The 18,895-nt window shown below is 41.5% G+C and overlaps 1 protein-coding gene across 2 annotated transcripts in view; it reads left to right on the top strand.

Moving 5' to 3' along the window:
• Positions 1-1,726: 1,726 nt before the first annotated feature.
• RRAGD (Ras related GTP binding D) overlaps positions 1,727-18,895 on the top strand; it is a 51,342-nt gene continuing 34,173 nt past the window's right edge. Inside the window, exons 1-2 of one of the 2 annotated variants that reach the window (XM_075597447.1) lie at positions 1,727-2,015; positions 14,260-14,555. In XM_075597447.1, coding sequence (XP_075453562.1) covers positions 1,874-2,015; positions 14,260-14,555 — 438 coding nt within the window. In that variant the 5' untranslated portion in view covers positions 1,727-1,873. The remainder of the gene's footprint in view (positions 2,016-14,259; positions 14,556-18,895) is intronic. The other variant, XM_075597446.1, reaches the window with a different exon arrangement.

The following is an 18,895-nucleotide window of genomic DNA, read 5'->3' as shown; positions in this document are numbered from 1 at the left end:
GAAACGAACCCAGAAATTGACAATTGTGTCTTTTGAGAAATCTTTGATTAAAAAATATAAGTTCAAAAAATAAATAAATGCGTGAATGTTTAATATATAACCTTTAAGGTCGGCTTGATTGGTGTATGTTATGCCGGGTACAGCGCGTGTGTGTGTGTTTATATATATATATATACATATATATATATATATATATATATATATATATATATATATAAACACAAAAAGAATTAAAGAGGGTTTGTTGAAAGCACACGAAAAATATGTGAAAGTACAAAATGGATTTTATTAGCAATACAATTGTATTGCTAATAAAATCCATTTTGTACTTTCACATATTTTTCGTGTGCTTTCAACAAACCCTCTTTTTTTTGTGTGTTCTTATATCATATTGGGTTGTTAGCACCGCCAGAGGGTAAATTTAACCCCTACATCTGGCCTAGTGATTTATTTTGATTTATGAGGGATGGTTTTGATTGCGGCACCAACTCTGTGTGTTTGATATATATATATACACACACACACACACACACACACACACACACACACAAATCATGAATATCTGGCACTCCTGTAGTGCTATAATGACCTGGTGCTTATGTCATAAAAAATAATAAAGCATACATTACCAGCAGAGGTAAGGAGACAACAGCACTCAGAAGGTATAAGCAGCTTATACAGTTTACAGCTGCTTATACCTTCTGAGTGCTGTTGTCTCCTTACCTCTGCTGGTAATGTATGATATATATATATATATATTTAACAGTGTTCGACAAACCTATACATTTGCTCGCCCCGGGCGAGTGGATTTAACCCCCGGGCGAGTAAATATTGGTCCAAGCAGCACACGTTTGGTACTAGGTGGCGAGTAGATTTTTTTGTGTGGATAGTAGATTTTTTGGTGATTTGTCAACCACTATATATATATATATATATATATATATATATATATATATATATATATATATATATATATATATCTTTTACGACTGTACAAGAGAGTGTATCAGAGCAGTTGAGTAGATTTGGGGGTTCTGGACCAACAAAATTACATTTGAATAGAAACATACTGGTTTTTACACTGCTGATGATAGACAAGTGAGTCTGATTCTAAATTATCATGTCAACATGTCTGATGTACAGTACTTATGTGCATTTTGTTTACTGTTCTAAAATTCACTGGATAAAGGGCCTCACATAGATTTCTCTCTGTGTGTGTGTGTGTGTGTGTGTGTGTGTGTGTGTGTGTGTGTGTGTGTGTGTGTGTGTGTGTGTGTGTGTGTGTTTAAATTTGAATATTTTAAATGCTTGTGCAGACATTGTGTGTCATTTTCTTTATTTTTTTTTCACAATTCTTTGCAGATGTTTCTGGTAACAAAGGGATTAACAAGTATTTATGATGGAAATATATTTAAATATGGATGTGTGTATGCACAGTATATGTGACTGTATAGTAGGCTGTGTGACTAGTTTTATTGTTTCTCAGTATATTGCAGGCGACTTTCAGTGATAGGGATAAAAAAACGATATAGCTTTTTCATTATGATTATATAAATAAAGGGTCTTTTTGGGGGGAGTGATAGGGTAGTAGAGCAACTTGAACAGAGGATTGGATGTGTGTACAGTGTATTTGTTGCGTTTCTGTTGTGTAACGGTGTTGATAGGCTGCAAAGTAGTGTATACAGTACAATGTTTCAGCAGCAGAAGCTCTGTGCCTGGTGTCAGGTGACTGGGTCACGCAGTCTCTCTCTGCATGCCGAGAGGAGAGGACTCAGCACGGAGAGAGCAGCTGATCTGCACTGTGTGATCTGGAGGAAAATAAGAGCCCTGCTGCTGGGACTAGTGCAAGGGAGGAGGCAGAGACCCGGGGACAATGAGCCAGGCTCTGCACGTGAAAAGCCAGCAGCAGCAAGAAGAGGAGGATGACGAGGACGATGATATAGTGGGAGTCTCAGATTATGGGGATGGAGACTGCTTCATGGATGGGGATCCTGGGAGTGAGGTGGAAGAAGGAGGTACAGCATGGATCATTGTCATGATGGGTTCATAGGGAGAGGGGGTGTTTGGATGCCGTGGGACTGGTTGGCTGTGGCCTTATGCCCTTGTGTATGGGATCAGGCAGGAGGGTATCTCCAGGTTGTGTCCTGGGTTAACAGAGATGCTGAGCTAGCTGCACCTGAGAGTAAACCCTTTCTCGGCCACATTGGCCTCTAGGCAGTGAAAGGGTTAGGGGGAAAGGGATCTGACAATTTTGGTTTTTTTTACTGGAAAATCGATGCGTTTTGCTAAATTTAATAGGAGTTTAACTTTTTTTTTTACAAAACAGCACCAGAGCAAAATGGTCATATAATCAGATTTAAATGTAACCCCTTCACTGTCAGAGGGACGGAGAATGCATTGAAGGCAGTCAGTGCACAGCCTGTTAGATCTGGAGCTGTCAGAAACAGCTGTGAGCCTCACTCCTCAGGGTTATTGGGAGGGTTTGTGTCTGCTAACATATCCAAGTGATTTCTATTTAGCTTTTCATTATATTCATAAGAGGCCTTATGGCTGATGTTCTCTGAAACCCTATTTCTGGGGCCTGGGGCCTTATTGCCAGGAGTACTTGAGTGCCTGAATTATTAATGTCCAGTGGAGCCAGTTCTGGTTTTGTAGATCTCCTTGAGGCCAAGCCAGGCCCTGATCAGTAATTACCCAGTATATGACTCTACCGGTAGCATTGTGCCACTTGGTATTAGTGAGGGGCACAGATTTGTGACGGCAAAAGCATGCGCTTGCTAGTATACATCACAATCAATACTTTTCACTTCTGTGGAGTTACGGATGGGTCTAAATATGGTAAATCTCTTCCAAAAGGTTTAGTCTAGTAATGCACTATTTACACACACTCCATATTTGGCAGTATCCCAGCTGCAAAACTGATTTGGAGAACTCTATACTGTATGTATTAAGGAGAATTGAGTCTCAACTAAAGCAGTGGGTTATTTCACGCTAAAAAATCTAACCAAAAGCGTTACTTAAACCACTGCAGTACTGGCAGAACCGTCCATGATGTATAATGTGTTGCCTCAATGTTGAAAACAATATGGGTTTTCTAAAAGTTGAATATTATTATTCTTGTCATCATCCAACGACTCGTACCACAGTCATGATATATAATGTCGTCATCCTATTTAATTCAGAAATGGGAACCAACTGGTAATCTTTGATTACTTACATAACTTACCAGCTAATGAATTAGATGTGGGACCAAAACACGAGCATTACAACCTCCTTGTTTCATGTCCAGCATTCCCCTGGCAGGGACTCCCCTTACACAAAATGAATAGTTCAGGAAATGAAAAGCTTAGAGTATTTCATTATGCCTCTTTCTAACATTGGTGATGTGCTACTGCATTTTGAACGTGGATTTCTCCCAAATTCTTATTATTATAATTATTAAAGCTTCCAGTGTCATTACACATCTTGTACAGCAACACCTGGGGTATTGAAGTGCAGAAATAGGAAGACTACTCAAGCACATCTACTGTATTTCATGCTCTTGAGAGAAGTACAAAGGGTTTTTTGGGTACCTGGGAGAGGGAGTGGCTTAGTGAGTAACGGCATAGAGTTTGAATCAGGGGAGTCTGGTTCAATTCCCGGTGTCAGTTCCTTGTGACCTTGGGCAAGTCACTTTATCTCCCTGTGCCTCAGGCACCAAAAACATAGATTGTAATCTTCACTGGGCAGGGACCAGTGCCTGCAAAATGTCTCTGTAAAGCGCTACGTAAAACTAGCAGCACTATACAAGAACATGCTATTATTATTATTATTATGTGTTAATGCTCTCCTGTTTTTCCTACTTTGCATGGTGGAAGATATTTACTGTGTTTTTCTCTCAAACGTTTTTGGAAGACTGTGTGCCTTTTATGCCCCTCCCCCTTTCTTTTACAACGACCAAATCCCTAATGTTTACATACCTCTGACAGTACAACAGTTTTTTTTTAAGCCACTTCAATTATTACCAGGGGTATCTACTTTTATTTTGCAGGGTTTTGAGGAAAAGTAAAAACAATAATAGCAGTTGGCGGTTTTGCTGTTTAATGAAAACATGTATATCATATGATTTAAATGTATATCCAGTGATGAAATGTATATCATATGATTAAATGTGTATCGTATTCAAAGTATATCATATGATTTCTTCTGAGATCTTTTTACAAATATCAGAATGCCTAATATTGTCAGTGTGCTTTGCTTTTCTGAAAAATTATAGGTGGATTGCAGTTTGCAAATGAGCCAAATGTGCTCTAGTGCAGTATTTTTTGGTTTTATTCTGTATCCCCTTTCCTCTCCTTGCCTGTGTGCCTGCTTCCTTGCCAGTGTGCTCACAGTCCTTATTTGGGCTTCTGAAGAGCTACAGCAGGTGTCTACTGGAGAGATTAGTTTAACAAGGGCAGAAGGTCAGGCCACATTTCCTGTTTTCCCAACAGCTACTGGCAGCCACTTTATTGATCTTATGAGTGATGTCTTGAAGTCAATGGAATTCACATTACATTTTCTTAGTTACTTTTTAGTCTTTATCTGCATGTCATTTTGCAGAATTCTTTGTGATCCATGGGGTATGGATTGCATACATCTGGAAAAAAAAACCTGTTTGTGGCATGTGACTAAACTTTGCAAAATTCAGGGGTATTTTATAAGTATTATTTTATACAAATATTTTCTAAAATACTTCTTTGAAACTCCTTATAATAAAATGACAGCACAGTCTAGGAATATTGAGTACAGTATGTTTTATTTTTAAAAAAATCTTTTTTTCCAGTCCAACAGACACACCTGGTTTGATCTTATGACCATTCCTGCTTGCATTGCACCACCCCCTTTATTGGTAGGAGTTTAAAAAAAACTTGCTGGTGGGTCAGACACACATTGAGTGCTCCACAACTCATTTGTAGTGCTCCATTCCTCAATTAAACTGAGCTACGTGGTTCTAGGTACTGTATGTTCCATTCATGTTTTTTTAACATGTAAACAATATATACTTTTATAATCTATTTCCTCTCTCATAATAAAAATATGATATGTGTAGCCATGCCATCTGTGGCTACTAGTTTGTTCCCTCCTGGCAGTAAGTCCTTGTACAAGCAGGCCTTGCCAGTAGTTATGGGGGTTTCCCCCTCCGAGGAGCTGCACTTGTGTCAGCGGGAGGCGGTGACATCAGTCCTGGGCATGACCAATCATGAGCCAGACCTGGTGCCCTCCTCCTGGTAGTACTTAAAGGCAGGACCGCCCTAAATTTAGTAGTGCCTGCCCCCACTTGAGGAAGGCAGGTCACACAGTGGAAAGGCTGAGATTGGACCTTCTCCTTTGGGGGAGAGTGAGTGTAGACCATTCCTCTGCTAGGGGGGTGGGGAGGAGCTAGGACGGCTGTGGGTGCCCTTGGCCTGTAGTAACGATCCAAGGACCATCATCCGGCAAATAGCTGAGAGTACTGCATCAGACAGAAGCCTACCGTGTAACTGTGCTGTACTGAGTGAATAAACCGTTCCTGTTGTTATATACCTCCTGCCTGGTGTGTGACCTTAGTGGGGACAGAGGTAATAAGTTCTACCGTGGGAGATCACCTTCAGTCCCTGGAGCCTACGACAGATGGAGGTGCTGCACTTCTAAAGAGGTATGTGGGGTATGAACCCCAGAAGCCTAGTCCTGTGTCCCCATTAGCATCGGCGGACGACTCGGCCCTCCTATTGGAAATGGGAGAGCAGCAGTCCTAGGGACCTTCTACTGCAGGTAACGTGAATAACATTATGCAATTTACCAGGGGAGCGCAATCTTTTTTTTCCCTGCGCCCCCCTGCCGGCTATTCCCCTCTCTTTGCGCCCCCTCCTTACCTTGGCGTCATGTCACGTTGATGACCGTGTTGCCATGGCGACGCGTCTCTAGGAGCAAGGTAAGTGCAGTTTACACAGAGGCCTTCAACGCTTCCCGGGCACTTGCCTAGTTGTGGCTATCTTTGTTCCTCGCAGCCTCCTTTATAAGGTTGCACTTCCTGCTGGAAGTTGCAGAGCAAGGTTCCTGTTTCTGCAACAGTCCTACCTGTTCCAGCGTATTCTTTTGTCCATGGATTCCCTGTTGCTGACCTGACCTGAGCCTGTGACCCTGACTGCACCTCTGCCGCCTGCCTTGACCTCAGCCTGCACCTCTGCCGCCTGCCTTGACCTCAGCCTGCACCTCTGCCGCCTGCCTCGATTCTCTGCCTGCGACCCGATTATGTTAACTCTAACAGGACTCTGTCTCTTGGCTTGGTGAATATATATCCCTACCTCAGCCCTGTGGGCCCACTTTCGGATGTGAGATAAGGACCCTTATACCATCTAATGAATGGGTTGTATGTCTTCCTGCACCACAAAGTGCCCTGCTTAATAAATATGCGCCATAATATATTCAGTGCTCCCCATATTTCTGCCTGGTCCACCAATTACAAATACAGGAGCTGCTTCTTAAGGGTGAAAAAAAATCCTGTCTGTACTTTGTCCTCTATTCAATATGCTGTGGGCCTATATTTCCTGTGCTGACGGCCAAATCAAGCGTATGGAACTTGCATCTCCTACAGCAATAGGGGGAGATGTGTGTGTGTGTGTGTGTGTGGTGGGGGGGGGGGTGGGGGTTGGAGGAAGGGTTGGAGGCAGAAAGTAAGCAGTTTAAAACAAAGTAATGAAGTTCTTACAACATATTGGTTCTTAAACACCAATTGTTAGTGTAGCCCTGTGTAGTTTTGGGGTTACATGCCTTTCTCCTCCTGTTCAATAATCCCTGCTAAGGGCAGGTTGCCAGGAGTAATCATGTGGTTTTTCCCCCACCCCATTGTGTTGTGTAGTATCTGGTGAAGGTAGTGTCATCAGGGGTGGTGTCTATTGGAGCTATTTAGTGCACAGCACTTCCTGTATTTAGGGAGTGTCTCACCCCACCTGAGTGAGACTGGTCTGACCCAGCAAACTGTCAAGGCTTTGGCAGCTTTTGTGGCCATCCCTTAGGGGAGAGGTGTGGGCAGGCTTTTCCCCTTACTCCATCAGGGAGTAATGGAAGAGCAAGGACAGCTTCTAGAGCCCTGACTAGGAGTGAGTGTCCAGGGACTTCCTTTGGGTTGGCAACCTAAGATGAGCGGCTAGACACCGGCCACTATGATGGGCAGTCTGCCAATGATGATGCTAATAAAGGATGCCAAAGATAAAGATCGCTTCTGTCCTGATTGTGGAGTCATTTGGAACGAAGGTGCACACAGAGGTTCTCTTTCAGAGACTCCTCCCTACTACGCTGGGGGTCTGGAAGAGATGGAGGCGCTGTACCATGAGTGAGTATAACTCAGCACTACCTCATAAGCCAGTCCTGATGCCATCCCCCATACCATCGCGGGAGACTCAGGGATTCTGTAAGCCAGCAGGTGCACCACACTACACCTTTATGGAACAGGGGTCAGTTTCCACATAAGGGGGTCAATATGAGATGGGCCCGGGCAAACACGGTTACATTTGGAGGCGCTGCTGAGATCAACAGGATAGGCTTTCAGCTAGGCGAACTGATGTAGAGACATGTATGCTTCCAGGAAAGTGCTGTAGAAGGAAGGGAGCCTAAGGGTAGTCAGGGGTAGGATGTCTACTCGCAAAGCACACCCTAGATGCCCTGTATGGTGTGATATAGATCTGGAGACAGGGCTATTGCTGTGTGGTCACCTGGAGGCGGGTAGTCGTTTGATGCCTAAGGGGGTAGCCTGTTAACATGGTCAGGAACTTCTGGTAGGGTCAGCGCTATGTGTAACCGACGATGGGTGATGGGATAAGTACAATAGGGCAGATCCTAAGTACTTCTAGCCAGTAACCAGACTATACACCGCAGAGCACTTACACTGGACTGATACCGTGTGCAGCGTACACGAGAGAGTTTAGCCTAGCATGAGGTAGTGCATTACAACTGAGGCATATACACTTGAGATACATGTAGATACATGCACGCTGGCATACTTTATTGCATCAGCATAGCGGCTGCCCAGCAGAGAAGCACCATGTGCGCAGTAAGAAAAGAAATGAAAATGGTGGCTATGTGTGATGTGGTCCCGCGCGGTGCGGAGAGCCCAAAATGGCGGTTTGCGCCAGAAATGAGAAGCGTGTGTGCTGTGTGGACAGCGGAGGAATCGTGTGTGGAGACACCTATAATGAGTAGGTTGTGGAGTGGCGCGAAAGCCATGGCCGTGCCCTTTTTGTCCTGCCTGAATTCTCTGGGTGCATCAGGGGAGGTGACCAGTGAGGACATTGTGATTGTGTGTGAGATGGCAATTGCCCGTCGGTGATTACTACGCAAGTCGAAGCTACTGTGAGTATGGACTGCAGTGTGTTCCAAAATGGCAGCTCCCACCAACCTGAGAGACCGCGTGGGCTGTGTGCAGAGAAGAATTTTGCAGGGACTTGGCCGGGAAGTGGCGCGAAAGCCATGGCCGCGCCCCCCTGTACTGTGACAGGCTCAGAGCCGACTCTGAGTCCTGACGTGTAGCTGAGTGACCCTCCTCTAAACTCCACCAGAGGGAGGGGTCACTGCACGAACCAATGGGAGAAAGATACCCTGAGTGAAGGAGGAGCCAGACGTGAGCTTTCTCTCCTTCAGTTGCGCAAAGTTGGCGAGCGAGAGAGACTGTTGTGTCGTGTGTCTCCCTTACCAAGTGCAACTATTGACAATAATATGGCGGACTTTGACATTCACCCTTACCAACTTCCAGGAGGCTTCCTGGTAGTGAAGCCTCGTGGTGGACGAGAAGTCCTCCGGTGTCTATGCTTGCAGTGTAGACTACCGGGAGGCGGGAGGCATACATCCAAGAGTTCTTTAGGAGCCAAGTTCAGTAATAGCCAAACCATTACATTTAATACTCAACGACTCCATTTCCACAGGCTCAAGATTGGCTTAAAGCAGATGAGGTACTGTACCTATATTTGAAAAGGAAGTAGATCACAGCCGGGGAATTACAGACCTGTAAGCCTAACATAAATAGTGGGGAAGCGCCGCTGAAATTACTTCCCTCCGGAGGGTTTTTTCAAATAAATATGAAGATTTGTGTCTGCTACTCTGACAGTCAGTAAGGATCGCCAAGTTTCTGGTGAGAGCACAATGTCTTTGAACAGGATTCAGGATATATTTTCACCTTCCTTTTATAAAAAAGCTAGCATTCTCATTTGCGGACCAGTGACTATTATTGGACATTTTGTTAATTCATCATGTGTTCTTATTTTTGTTGTTACTGCTTGTAGGAGATACCAGCAGAGGTGAAGACAAGAGACTTGCTTTGGAAACATAAATGTAGGCTTTTATTTAGCCATAAATGCAAATGGGCTGTAAAGAAAACAGGGCAAGCAGTATAAGGATAGCATGTTCCTAGCTCAAACTTCCATCCATGAAAGCTTATTTATATATGCACAACGTGGGTTTCCTTTTCCCTAGTCAGGGACCCATACCTGAGACCTGAACACAGCCTCACAAACACAGCTTCCTCTTTCCAGTAACAGCCAGTGTGTTCTGGATGTCTTGGATTTTGAAAGGCCTTTCCCTGACGGGCTTTAGCTGTGCTTGTTAATTACCTTGCCTTTACAGGAAGGTATTAACTCCTCGCTGTCCGAGGTCCAACAGTCTTGCTGGTAGTAGGCTTGCCCCTACTACACGGTTGTATGTAATATGTATTTTATTTCTGTATATGTGAAAATTAATACACAATTACCTTTTTTTTTTATTTTATACTTTTTTTTACAGTTTATTAGGAACAAGTGGGTTTTTTCCTTCTACTTTTGGATTTGGTTGGTTCCAACTAGAGAACCTACGCTCCTACAATTAGTGATTTATATATATTCAGAAATTCCTTCTCTGTCAGCAGAAGATTAGAACGTGCTATATTCCCAGCATGATGGGGTTAACTTCTGCTGACAGCAGTTTCCAGGTGCAACTAAATAACCTGAGCTGCAAGGTTTAAAAATACAGCCTGTGTCTTGCACAGAGGACGGAGAGAGAAGGCTGTCAGCCTGAGTCCTGTTACAATGTCAAATATGCACATTGGACCACCAGCAAATTATAATTCAACTTTTGATATGTTGTGTAGTCTGCTAGGGTGCACCACAACACAGACAGTAATCACGGTCTAAAAATTTTATTTTAGATTACAATGGCCTTGTAGGCTACTGCCCTGGGTAATGAATAGGACATTCCTGGCAATATATCCCTGTGGAGGAAGACACAATACCCCTTTCGGCACTTCATTGGATGTGTACTTTCAGAGAGCATACACTTTAGTGGGGTTATTTTTTTATGCTATAGGATTGTTGTTGTCTTGCCAAGTATGTCTCTGAAATGATAAAAAATATCAAGACCACTGTTTTTAACAAAGATTCTTGTCTATGTTTGGGGACACACGTTACCCATGTTTAAACAGCGTGTGGTGTATTCCCTATAAAAATATGTACTTTTATTGTAGTTATTTTTATACTAGAGAGTAGTTTTGCTTTGCCAGGGATGACACCTGTGTTCAACCATGACAAATTCAGGCGTAAGGAGCCTTCCTATTATTTTGGAAAAAAGAGGCCTCACATTTGTATGTTAAGCTATACATATTTGGTATCAGTGTACTACTCAATGGACCCAGGGCGATAACATATGACAGGGGTGCGCAAACTGGGGGGCCGCCCTCCAGGGGGGGCACAGGATTTTGTTGGGGGGGTGCGGCGGTTGCAGCGGCCCCGTGCTCTTCCCCGAGGCATTTAAGTTAAATGCCGGGGGTCCGCACGAGGCCTCTACAACCTCAACTTACTGGGGTTCTGTAGTCTTTTGGACCCATTGCCATGGTAACGAGCGTGAAATGATGCTGAGGGGTCACGTGACATCACGTGCTGGGTGCTCGTGTCAGTGAGAACAAAAGTTAATACAATATTGCACATTATATTTACCTTCTTTGGAAATGTTTCCGAACTTCAATGTTGATTTCTGAAAACATAACAAAAATGCTTTAAGTACACAACAGACATTCTCCACAGTCTGCGCATGTGTGTACTCATACTGTAATGCACATGTATCAATGCATTACCGGACTGGCTATTCGTGTCATTACAAAAGTTAATAATACTGTATATTATATTTACCTTCATTAAAAATCACGCCAACTTTACAGGTGACAGGCAGCCAGAATTAGCCACAGGGTTAAAATCAGGTTGAGATTGTTGCTGATAGCAGTCGGTTAGATCCCAAATGGTATATTTAACTTGCGGGGGGGGGGGGGGGGGGGTGTTCCTGTTGATACTCTTGAAACTCTTGAAACTCAGATTGTGGCTCATCAGATGGTGGCTCATTGTGAGATTGGGAAGTACAATTATTCTCATTTCTGGTCCCGCTTCTCGCTCGTACCCTTCTCCTTTGTCCATGGCCAAACATACCGGCACATGCTGGTGGCAATGACCGATAACCCTGTTTAATCCCTGGGCAGAGCGTTGTGCGAACAAAGCAATAATTACTTGACAAAATACATCAAACTGTTTTCTTCCATCAGTGGCCAGGTGCATTTCTGTAGTATTCATAATTGAGAATTATATAGTCATATATTTCTGATACAGCGGCTTTCTTAATTGCTCGATCATTAATTGCTAAAAAGATAATATATGCAAAACTGTCTTTATGTCTTTATGAAGCACCTGACATATTGCACAAATTGTCCCCCTCTCTCTCTTTCTCTCTCCCCTATAAACTTTCTCCAACTCTAGGTGCCCGAAAAGCAAAGTGAAAAAAAAAATGTGGTATATTTTTTGTAATTTTGTACAAGAATACTGCAACAAAAACCGCTACAACTCACATTTGATAACGCTTTGAGTGATCAAGGCTAAATAACAATGGGTTCTTGTCAGATGCTGTACTGTAGCATCAGCAGACAGGCACCTGTTCTGCGAATTGTAAATTCTCCCCCCACACCCCCCTATAGGCAAAAAAAAATGTTCACTTTGCCATCTGCTGGACAGACGAAGCAATGTTAAATACTGGATGTGAAAAACAACACAAAGAATTGCCGTGAGTTAAATGGGATGTATATTGATTATATCTTCCAAACAAAACGAGAGATGTCCGCACTATTGTTGAGGAAAGCTGGAAAAACAAACAGGCCACATCTGTATATCGTTTTCAACCTCATCTACTATGTAACTGGAAACTTATAGGGCAGGTATCACACATAACCTGTGATGCTTTTGCTCCAGATTTGCTTGTTTACATCCAGCAATTTACTACCATGTGGAGTTGAGGAATATATGCTCAGCAATTTGCTCCTACCTACTTCAGTATTTGTAAGACTTTCTTCACAAACTAAACAAATTGGTAGCTTTTGATTAAATTTCCACTTTATAACTAACTTTTAATATATCTTCTGTGAGCCACTGCCTGTGTTTAAGCAACCTTTCTAGGAATTCTGTATCTTTTAGATTTGCCCTTCCTTTTTGTTTGTTTTTGTTACAATTATATGCTTTGTTTCAATACCTGTATGGCATAGTACTGTATATCAGGGAAAAAAAACTTTTCATTGCACCCCATATTCTTCTAAAATATTTTGTTGCATGCTGGAGAATATGCAGTATCTCTTAAATTTGTATATGTTTTATGAAAAAAGACTATTGCTAGGGTGACCATATTTTCCCTGGGAGAAACGGGGACAAATTTCACGTAGGCGCAAATGGCAGATGCCAACCACACGTGCAAACTGCAAGCACGAACTGCATGCATGAACTGCATGCGCCCATCGTGCATGTGCCTGAGTGGCTGGCAACTTGCCGGCAGTGCATGTGCAATGGACGCTTACCGACCACACATTCGTCATTGGTGCTTGCCAGCTGCTTGTGCGCATGCGCGATCGGCACTTGCCAGCCACTCATGGACATATGCAATGGGCGCATGCCATCCGCTTGGGCGCATGCGTGATCGGTGCTTGTCGGCCAAGCATGAGCACGAGAGTCTGACAAAGCGCTGTAAAAAAACGTGACTTTCTTTTTAAAAGTCGGACCCAGCACAAGGTAAAAAAAAACAGTACTCTCCCGGCTATACCGGGACATCTGATAACCCAAACTATTGCCCTCTCTTTGGGATTGTTGTTCTGTAGATTCATTCTTTTGTGTTAGTGCTTTATTTTCAACGCATCATACCTTCATTCTATAATACACAACACCAGTGGTGGTCAACTCCAGTCCTCAAGAACCCCTAACAGGTTTGGTTTTAATGATATCCCAGCTTCAGTACAGGTGGCTCAATCAGAGGCTCCGTCGAAGACTGAACCTCTGATTGAGCCACCTGTGCTGAAACAGAGGCTGATTGAGCCACTTCTGCTGAAGCTGGGATATCCTTAAAACCGACCTGTTTGAGAGTCTTGAGGACTGGAGTTGAGCACCCCCTGGACTGCACTATGATAGCCGACATATTACCATCAGTTAATATGGTTGATGTGCATGAATGTACTGTATGGAAATTATATGCAATAATGATATAGGCTTCTAGACCTGAGCACTAGATGGTATTCTCTTCTGGGGAATTTATAATTACATACACCACTTTTGCATCCAAGCTATTTGAGTGTTGTTTATATCACAAATATTTGGCTAATTTAAAGTTGGTGTGTTAATCTGCAGTGGCGGTATTATGATATAAAAATGTAAATGTTTACAATACATGTTCAGATGAAGACCCCCATTAAATATGTTGCAAAGCTGCCTGTCGGTACTAGAGAATATTTTAGTTCTGTTCATTTTAATGGAGTGGTCTTTTCTAGCACTAGCAGCATTGCATTATATTGCTTAAAGGTTTACTGTATTCTATTAATTTTTGATTCACAACAGATATTGGAAGCATATTTTCTTAGTCAGTTGTACATATGTAGCAAGACTTGCTGTCTCCAGAGCTGCGTCTGAAAAAGCTAAAAGCTGTGGCTGTAGAAATGGAAATGGTTGCGCTGTGGGGGGAAGGGGGGGTTTCCATGTTTCCGAATTGAACACTCTGCAGAGATAATCCTCCAGCACTGAGGCAGTCACGGTCCCGTACCTTGCCCTGATTCCGAAAACAACAAGTCTTGCTACATCTGTATGTCTAGTTTAATCCTTTAAACATATCAATGAAAGTCTCGAAATTAGAATGAAGATAATATCAGGTTTTTGTAAGTCAAAATACATTGAAGGGGATAGGCATATACCTCCTACTAATGCTAATGTATTATTAATCTTTTTTTAGTCTTAGACTTTACTGATCCCTTTAGCACAGAGGTGAAGCCAAGAATTCTACTGATGGGGCTACGTAGAAGTGGGAAGTCCTCCATCCAGAAAGTAGTCTTTCATAAAATGTCGCCCAATGAAACCCTCTTTCTGGAGAGTACAAACAAGATCTGCAGAGAGGATGTTTCCAACAGCTCCTTTGTGAACTTTCAAATTTGGGATTTCCCAGGACAGATTGATTTCTTTGATCCGACGTTTGACTATGAAATGATTTTCAGAGGGACGGGAGCACTTATCTTTGTCATCGACTCACAGGTAATACTGCAGAGAGCAGATATCTCTGTTACTGTAGAATTACCAGATAATTTTAGATTTAAAGGTTTGCTTCAGGTTTTTATCAGAAGAATACAGCAGAATTAGTTAAATTCTACATACTAATAATACAACATAGGCTCACACCACATACTGTACCTTGTATAAGTTACGCTATCATTTAAAAAATGTTTGTCGAGAAGAGAAATAAACTTGAAATCCTAATAGAAGAAAATATCTGAATGTAAAATGTCTCAATGCGATTGCATTTTAGGTAACAATTTCTCAATATTAGGATTGATTTACGAGGTGGATAACAGAAGCAGACTGCGCCCACATCATTATATTCTATGATAAATCACGATTTAGGGATCAATGCTAATAAGAGTGCTAGATCAAGACACAAACATGGATGAAAATGTAAAACTGTTTGTGTTGTATGGGATAAGGTATAGCCTGTCTCATAACTATTTTTGTTATAACAACAACTATTTCCTCCAGATATGTGGCACAACCATGGGAACCAGGTTCGCACCAAGTTATGCCAACATATTTATGGGGATATTTATGTGGGAAGAGAACCATATTTTTGTATCTGGAATGGAAATGAGGAAGACCTTAAGAAATTCAAAAACTTTCTAAACACAAACAGTTGGAATCTGAAATTCACATCACATCATTCTTAACTGCAGTTAATTTATAACTGCCGATGTTGAAGATGTTGCTCTTTTTTACTGGTGTTTTCCTTGCTCTGTTTTTTTCCTTTCGCCTTCCTCCTCTCTTTGCTCTGAATCCTCTATTTGCTTTCTTCTGGATGGCAGTGGTGTTTCTTGCATCCAGAGGTTCTCTCTATTCCTTTCTCTCTCTCTAGAAATGGATCCAGTTAAAAAACTCTGCGGTGGTCTAAAAAACACATGGTATGTTTTTTAAACTCATGTTGTTTCTGTTGTGTGTCATGGAATCTGTTTTCATGTTTTTTTATCTGGATTACTTTTATGATAGACCAAATTATTTTCTCCATCATAATAACTACATACTGATATTTATGACTATATCTCTCATCCTGGTGATAACCAGGGTGACCGATATTTTTTTCTGTAGAATTCTTTTGGTCTAATGTCAGAAAACATTTTGATATTTTTGGCCTTTATTCTTTGTTTTATTAGACCCTTTCCTAGTTTTGTCTGTCTTATTTGTCTTATTTGATGTATGTGTAGTATTTTTTTGAGTAACATTTTCTTGAATTAGAATAGTCCACTCCTGATGTTTAGAAACTGATCTCTCTGTTTTCCAATTTCTCTGTTTGTTTTGTTCATAATCCTTTTTGTCCCTAAAGAATTTCTTTCATTTAGTGTGTATCACTTCCTTTTCTGCCTTTATGTTTGTTATGCCAACATATTTATGGGGATGTGGGAAGAGGACTATATTTAGTCCCGCAACCCATTTGGTGCAAACTTGGTGCTATGGAAACGCTATATAGATGATGTGCTATGTATCTGGAATGAAAATGAGGAAAACCTTTAGAAATTCAAAAACTTTCTAAACACAAACAGTTGGAATCTGAAATTCCCATTTTCAAGTATTAATACTACTATAGATTTCCGGGACCTAACTCTATTTGTAGAGAATGGAGCCATTAAGACCAAAACTTTCTATAAGAATGTTGACGCCAATACGTATCTGTTGGCCTCAAGCCACCATAATCCATGTTGGATAAAAAAATAGACCACAGGGTCAGTTTCTGAGGATCAAAATAAATTGTTCACAACCACATGTGTTTGGGGAACAAGCTCCCAATCTTCAGAAAAAAATTATAGGAAGGGATTACAGCAAAATAAGTATTTCCAAAGCTTTAGACATACAGTAGCTAACAATACTTGTAGAGATAAGCTTATCGGTATGAAAGGTAAAAAGAAAAAGGACTCAGTGTACAAAACTGAGTTTATTCCTGTCAGTACACAGTATAATGAAATGGTCCCAAGAATTACGAAAATACAGTACAGGTAGTCCTCGTTATCCAACGTTTCACTTTACAACGAATGGCATATCCAACGCTTTACAATGCAACCCTGAGGACTGTTTTTCAACGCCTGAATGCGTTATCCAACGCACACCACCACTGATTAACATGGGACTCACTTTACAACGGTTTCACTATCCAACGCTACATCCAGAACGGATTCCGTTGGGTAATCGAGGACTGCCTGTAATGAATAAACCTTGGGGAATCTTGCAGGGGAATAAAATACTCAATGCAATTTTACCTAAACATCCCCAGATTGTTTACGAGGGCAAAAAAATGTAAACTCACTTTGGCACTTAGCTGTCCTATTAGTATTCAAAAAGCAAAAAGCACCATGTGGTTAAAAGATTTGAAGGAATACTATATGTGTCCTAACTGCGTTGGTTGTAAGCATAGTCTTAAATGTAATGATTTTAAGTCCAATATAACGGGTAAAACTTTATTAACTGTTAAAGTAGCTATATTGTATACTTATGGAATGCCTGTGAGGGTTACAATACGTCGGAAGGACTGGTAGTCCCCTTAAAAGAAGGTTGCCCGAACATGTATACAATATAAAGAAAGGGCTGGTGACACATAGTGTCTCTAATCATTTAAAAATCAGACACCATCAAATCCTGGAAGACATAATATATAGAGGGATAGATTGCCCCAAACCTAATTGGAGAGGTGGCGAAAGAATTAATTTAATATCCAGACGCGAAAGCTTCTGGATCTATACCCTAAGAACATTGGCCACTGAGGGTTTAAACATTGAATTTGATTTGGCATCCTTTTTTAAAGTGAATTAAATAGTTCTTTGACTGCAAGTTCTGATCTCATTAACACCTTTTTAAAGGTGATAAGATTTTTCCACGAAGCAACTATTTTATTATTTTACTATAACTTTTTATTAGTATTGTAGTGATACAGTTTATGACGAGATTCTATTAGGGAATTTATAGCAGGAGCCAGCACAGTCAATTCATTTTGATCCAATCCATCTCTAGGGGGAATGATAATTTCTGTGCAGTATGTTTCCCATTGTGATGATTTGTTAACGTTGTCCCCTGTAGTTTAACATGTTTTTATAGCCCAGTGTCCCACTGTGTATTATAGTTTGCAGAGGAGCGCATGGGTTTATTGTATTATCTTCCATGATTTGTCCTAGCGATATTTGTGCAGGGACTCAGAGGGTTAATGTTTTAGCGATACATAGGTAGCAATGTTAGCACAGCTCCAAACCCATGAGGAAGTGACGTCCGAGTCACGAAACGTGTAGGGCGGAGCTAGTTGCGTTCCTCAGCAGGGAGAAGGGGTTATCTGCATCGCTGTGACGTCATCGGGGGAGGGTCTGACTCGAGTCGAAGACTGCGAGGAGAGCGAGAGGAGTGTGACGCCGACCCCAGCTGTTGGCGCCGAACGCCTGATACCCATGCTGCAGAAGGCGTATTTGAATCACGCGCCGAGACTTGAAACACTAGTTTCCAGTGGTTGAGGAGCTTTTCTTTGGATCAACGAACACTATTTGGGACTGATCTAATTATCCTAATCCAGGAATGGTATTATTGACTTTGTCTGCGCCAAGGGTTTTTTGTTCTCTTTACTGTTACATTGTTGTACAAGTCATTTGGATTGACTTGTTGTATGTCCCTTTGGCTGCTATACTAATAGCTGACATATTAGTCACTATAATATTCACTGACCATTTTCGGGTTATTACCCATTAAGTGTTATAATTCTTATTAGTCACAATTTATTCTATATTGTTTGTGCTCTTTAATCACTTTCGGTGCATTAGGTAGTAGCACCTTATTGTTTTTTTAAAATAATAGGTAGAGTGCTTAGTTGTATATATTTTTAGTATTAGTGTTTAATTACTTGGTACATCAGACTCCGCACAGAAATCAGAGCAGTAAATCTGTGTTTAAGGCGGGATCCTTTGAATCCGTAAGGATTATATCAGGTATTACACGAAAATCAGTGAGAGGTAAATCTGTCTTTTGAAGCAGAAGCCTTAGAGTCAGTAATGTGTACCTCAAACACTGCAGAAGAATCAGGAAGACATAAACTTGTCTTTGGAGTGGAAGTCCCAGAATCATCAAACATTAAATAAGGTATTGTATGGAAATCAATGAGAGGAACACTGCAAGCGAAAGCCTTGTCAGTAAGGCTTGGTCCCACCTGGCTTCTGCAGCGCCCGCTATGGCAATATACCAATTAGGTACTAGCTCGTTATGTGGAACATGATAGGTGTAGACCAAAATGCTAATGTATAATGCAATTGGATATAAACAAAAACACTTGGTCACAAATGACCTCTTTCCATACTTTCATATTT

The sequence above is a fragment of the Ascaphus truei genome, chromosome 4 (assembly GCF_040206685.1).
Source record: "Ascaphus truei isolate aAscTru1 chromosome 4, aAscTru1.hap1, whole genome shotgun sequence".
Lineage (NCBI taxonomy): Eukaryota > Metazoa > Chordata > Amphibia > Anura > Ascaphidae > Ascaphus > Ascaphus truei.
The sequence above is the reverse complement of the archived record's forward strand: the minus strand, read 5'-3'. Positions and strand labels throughout refer to the sequence as shown.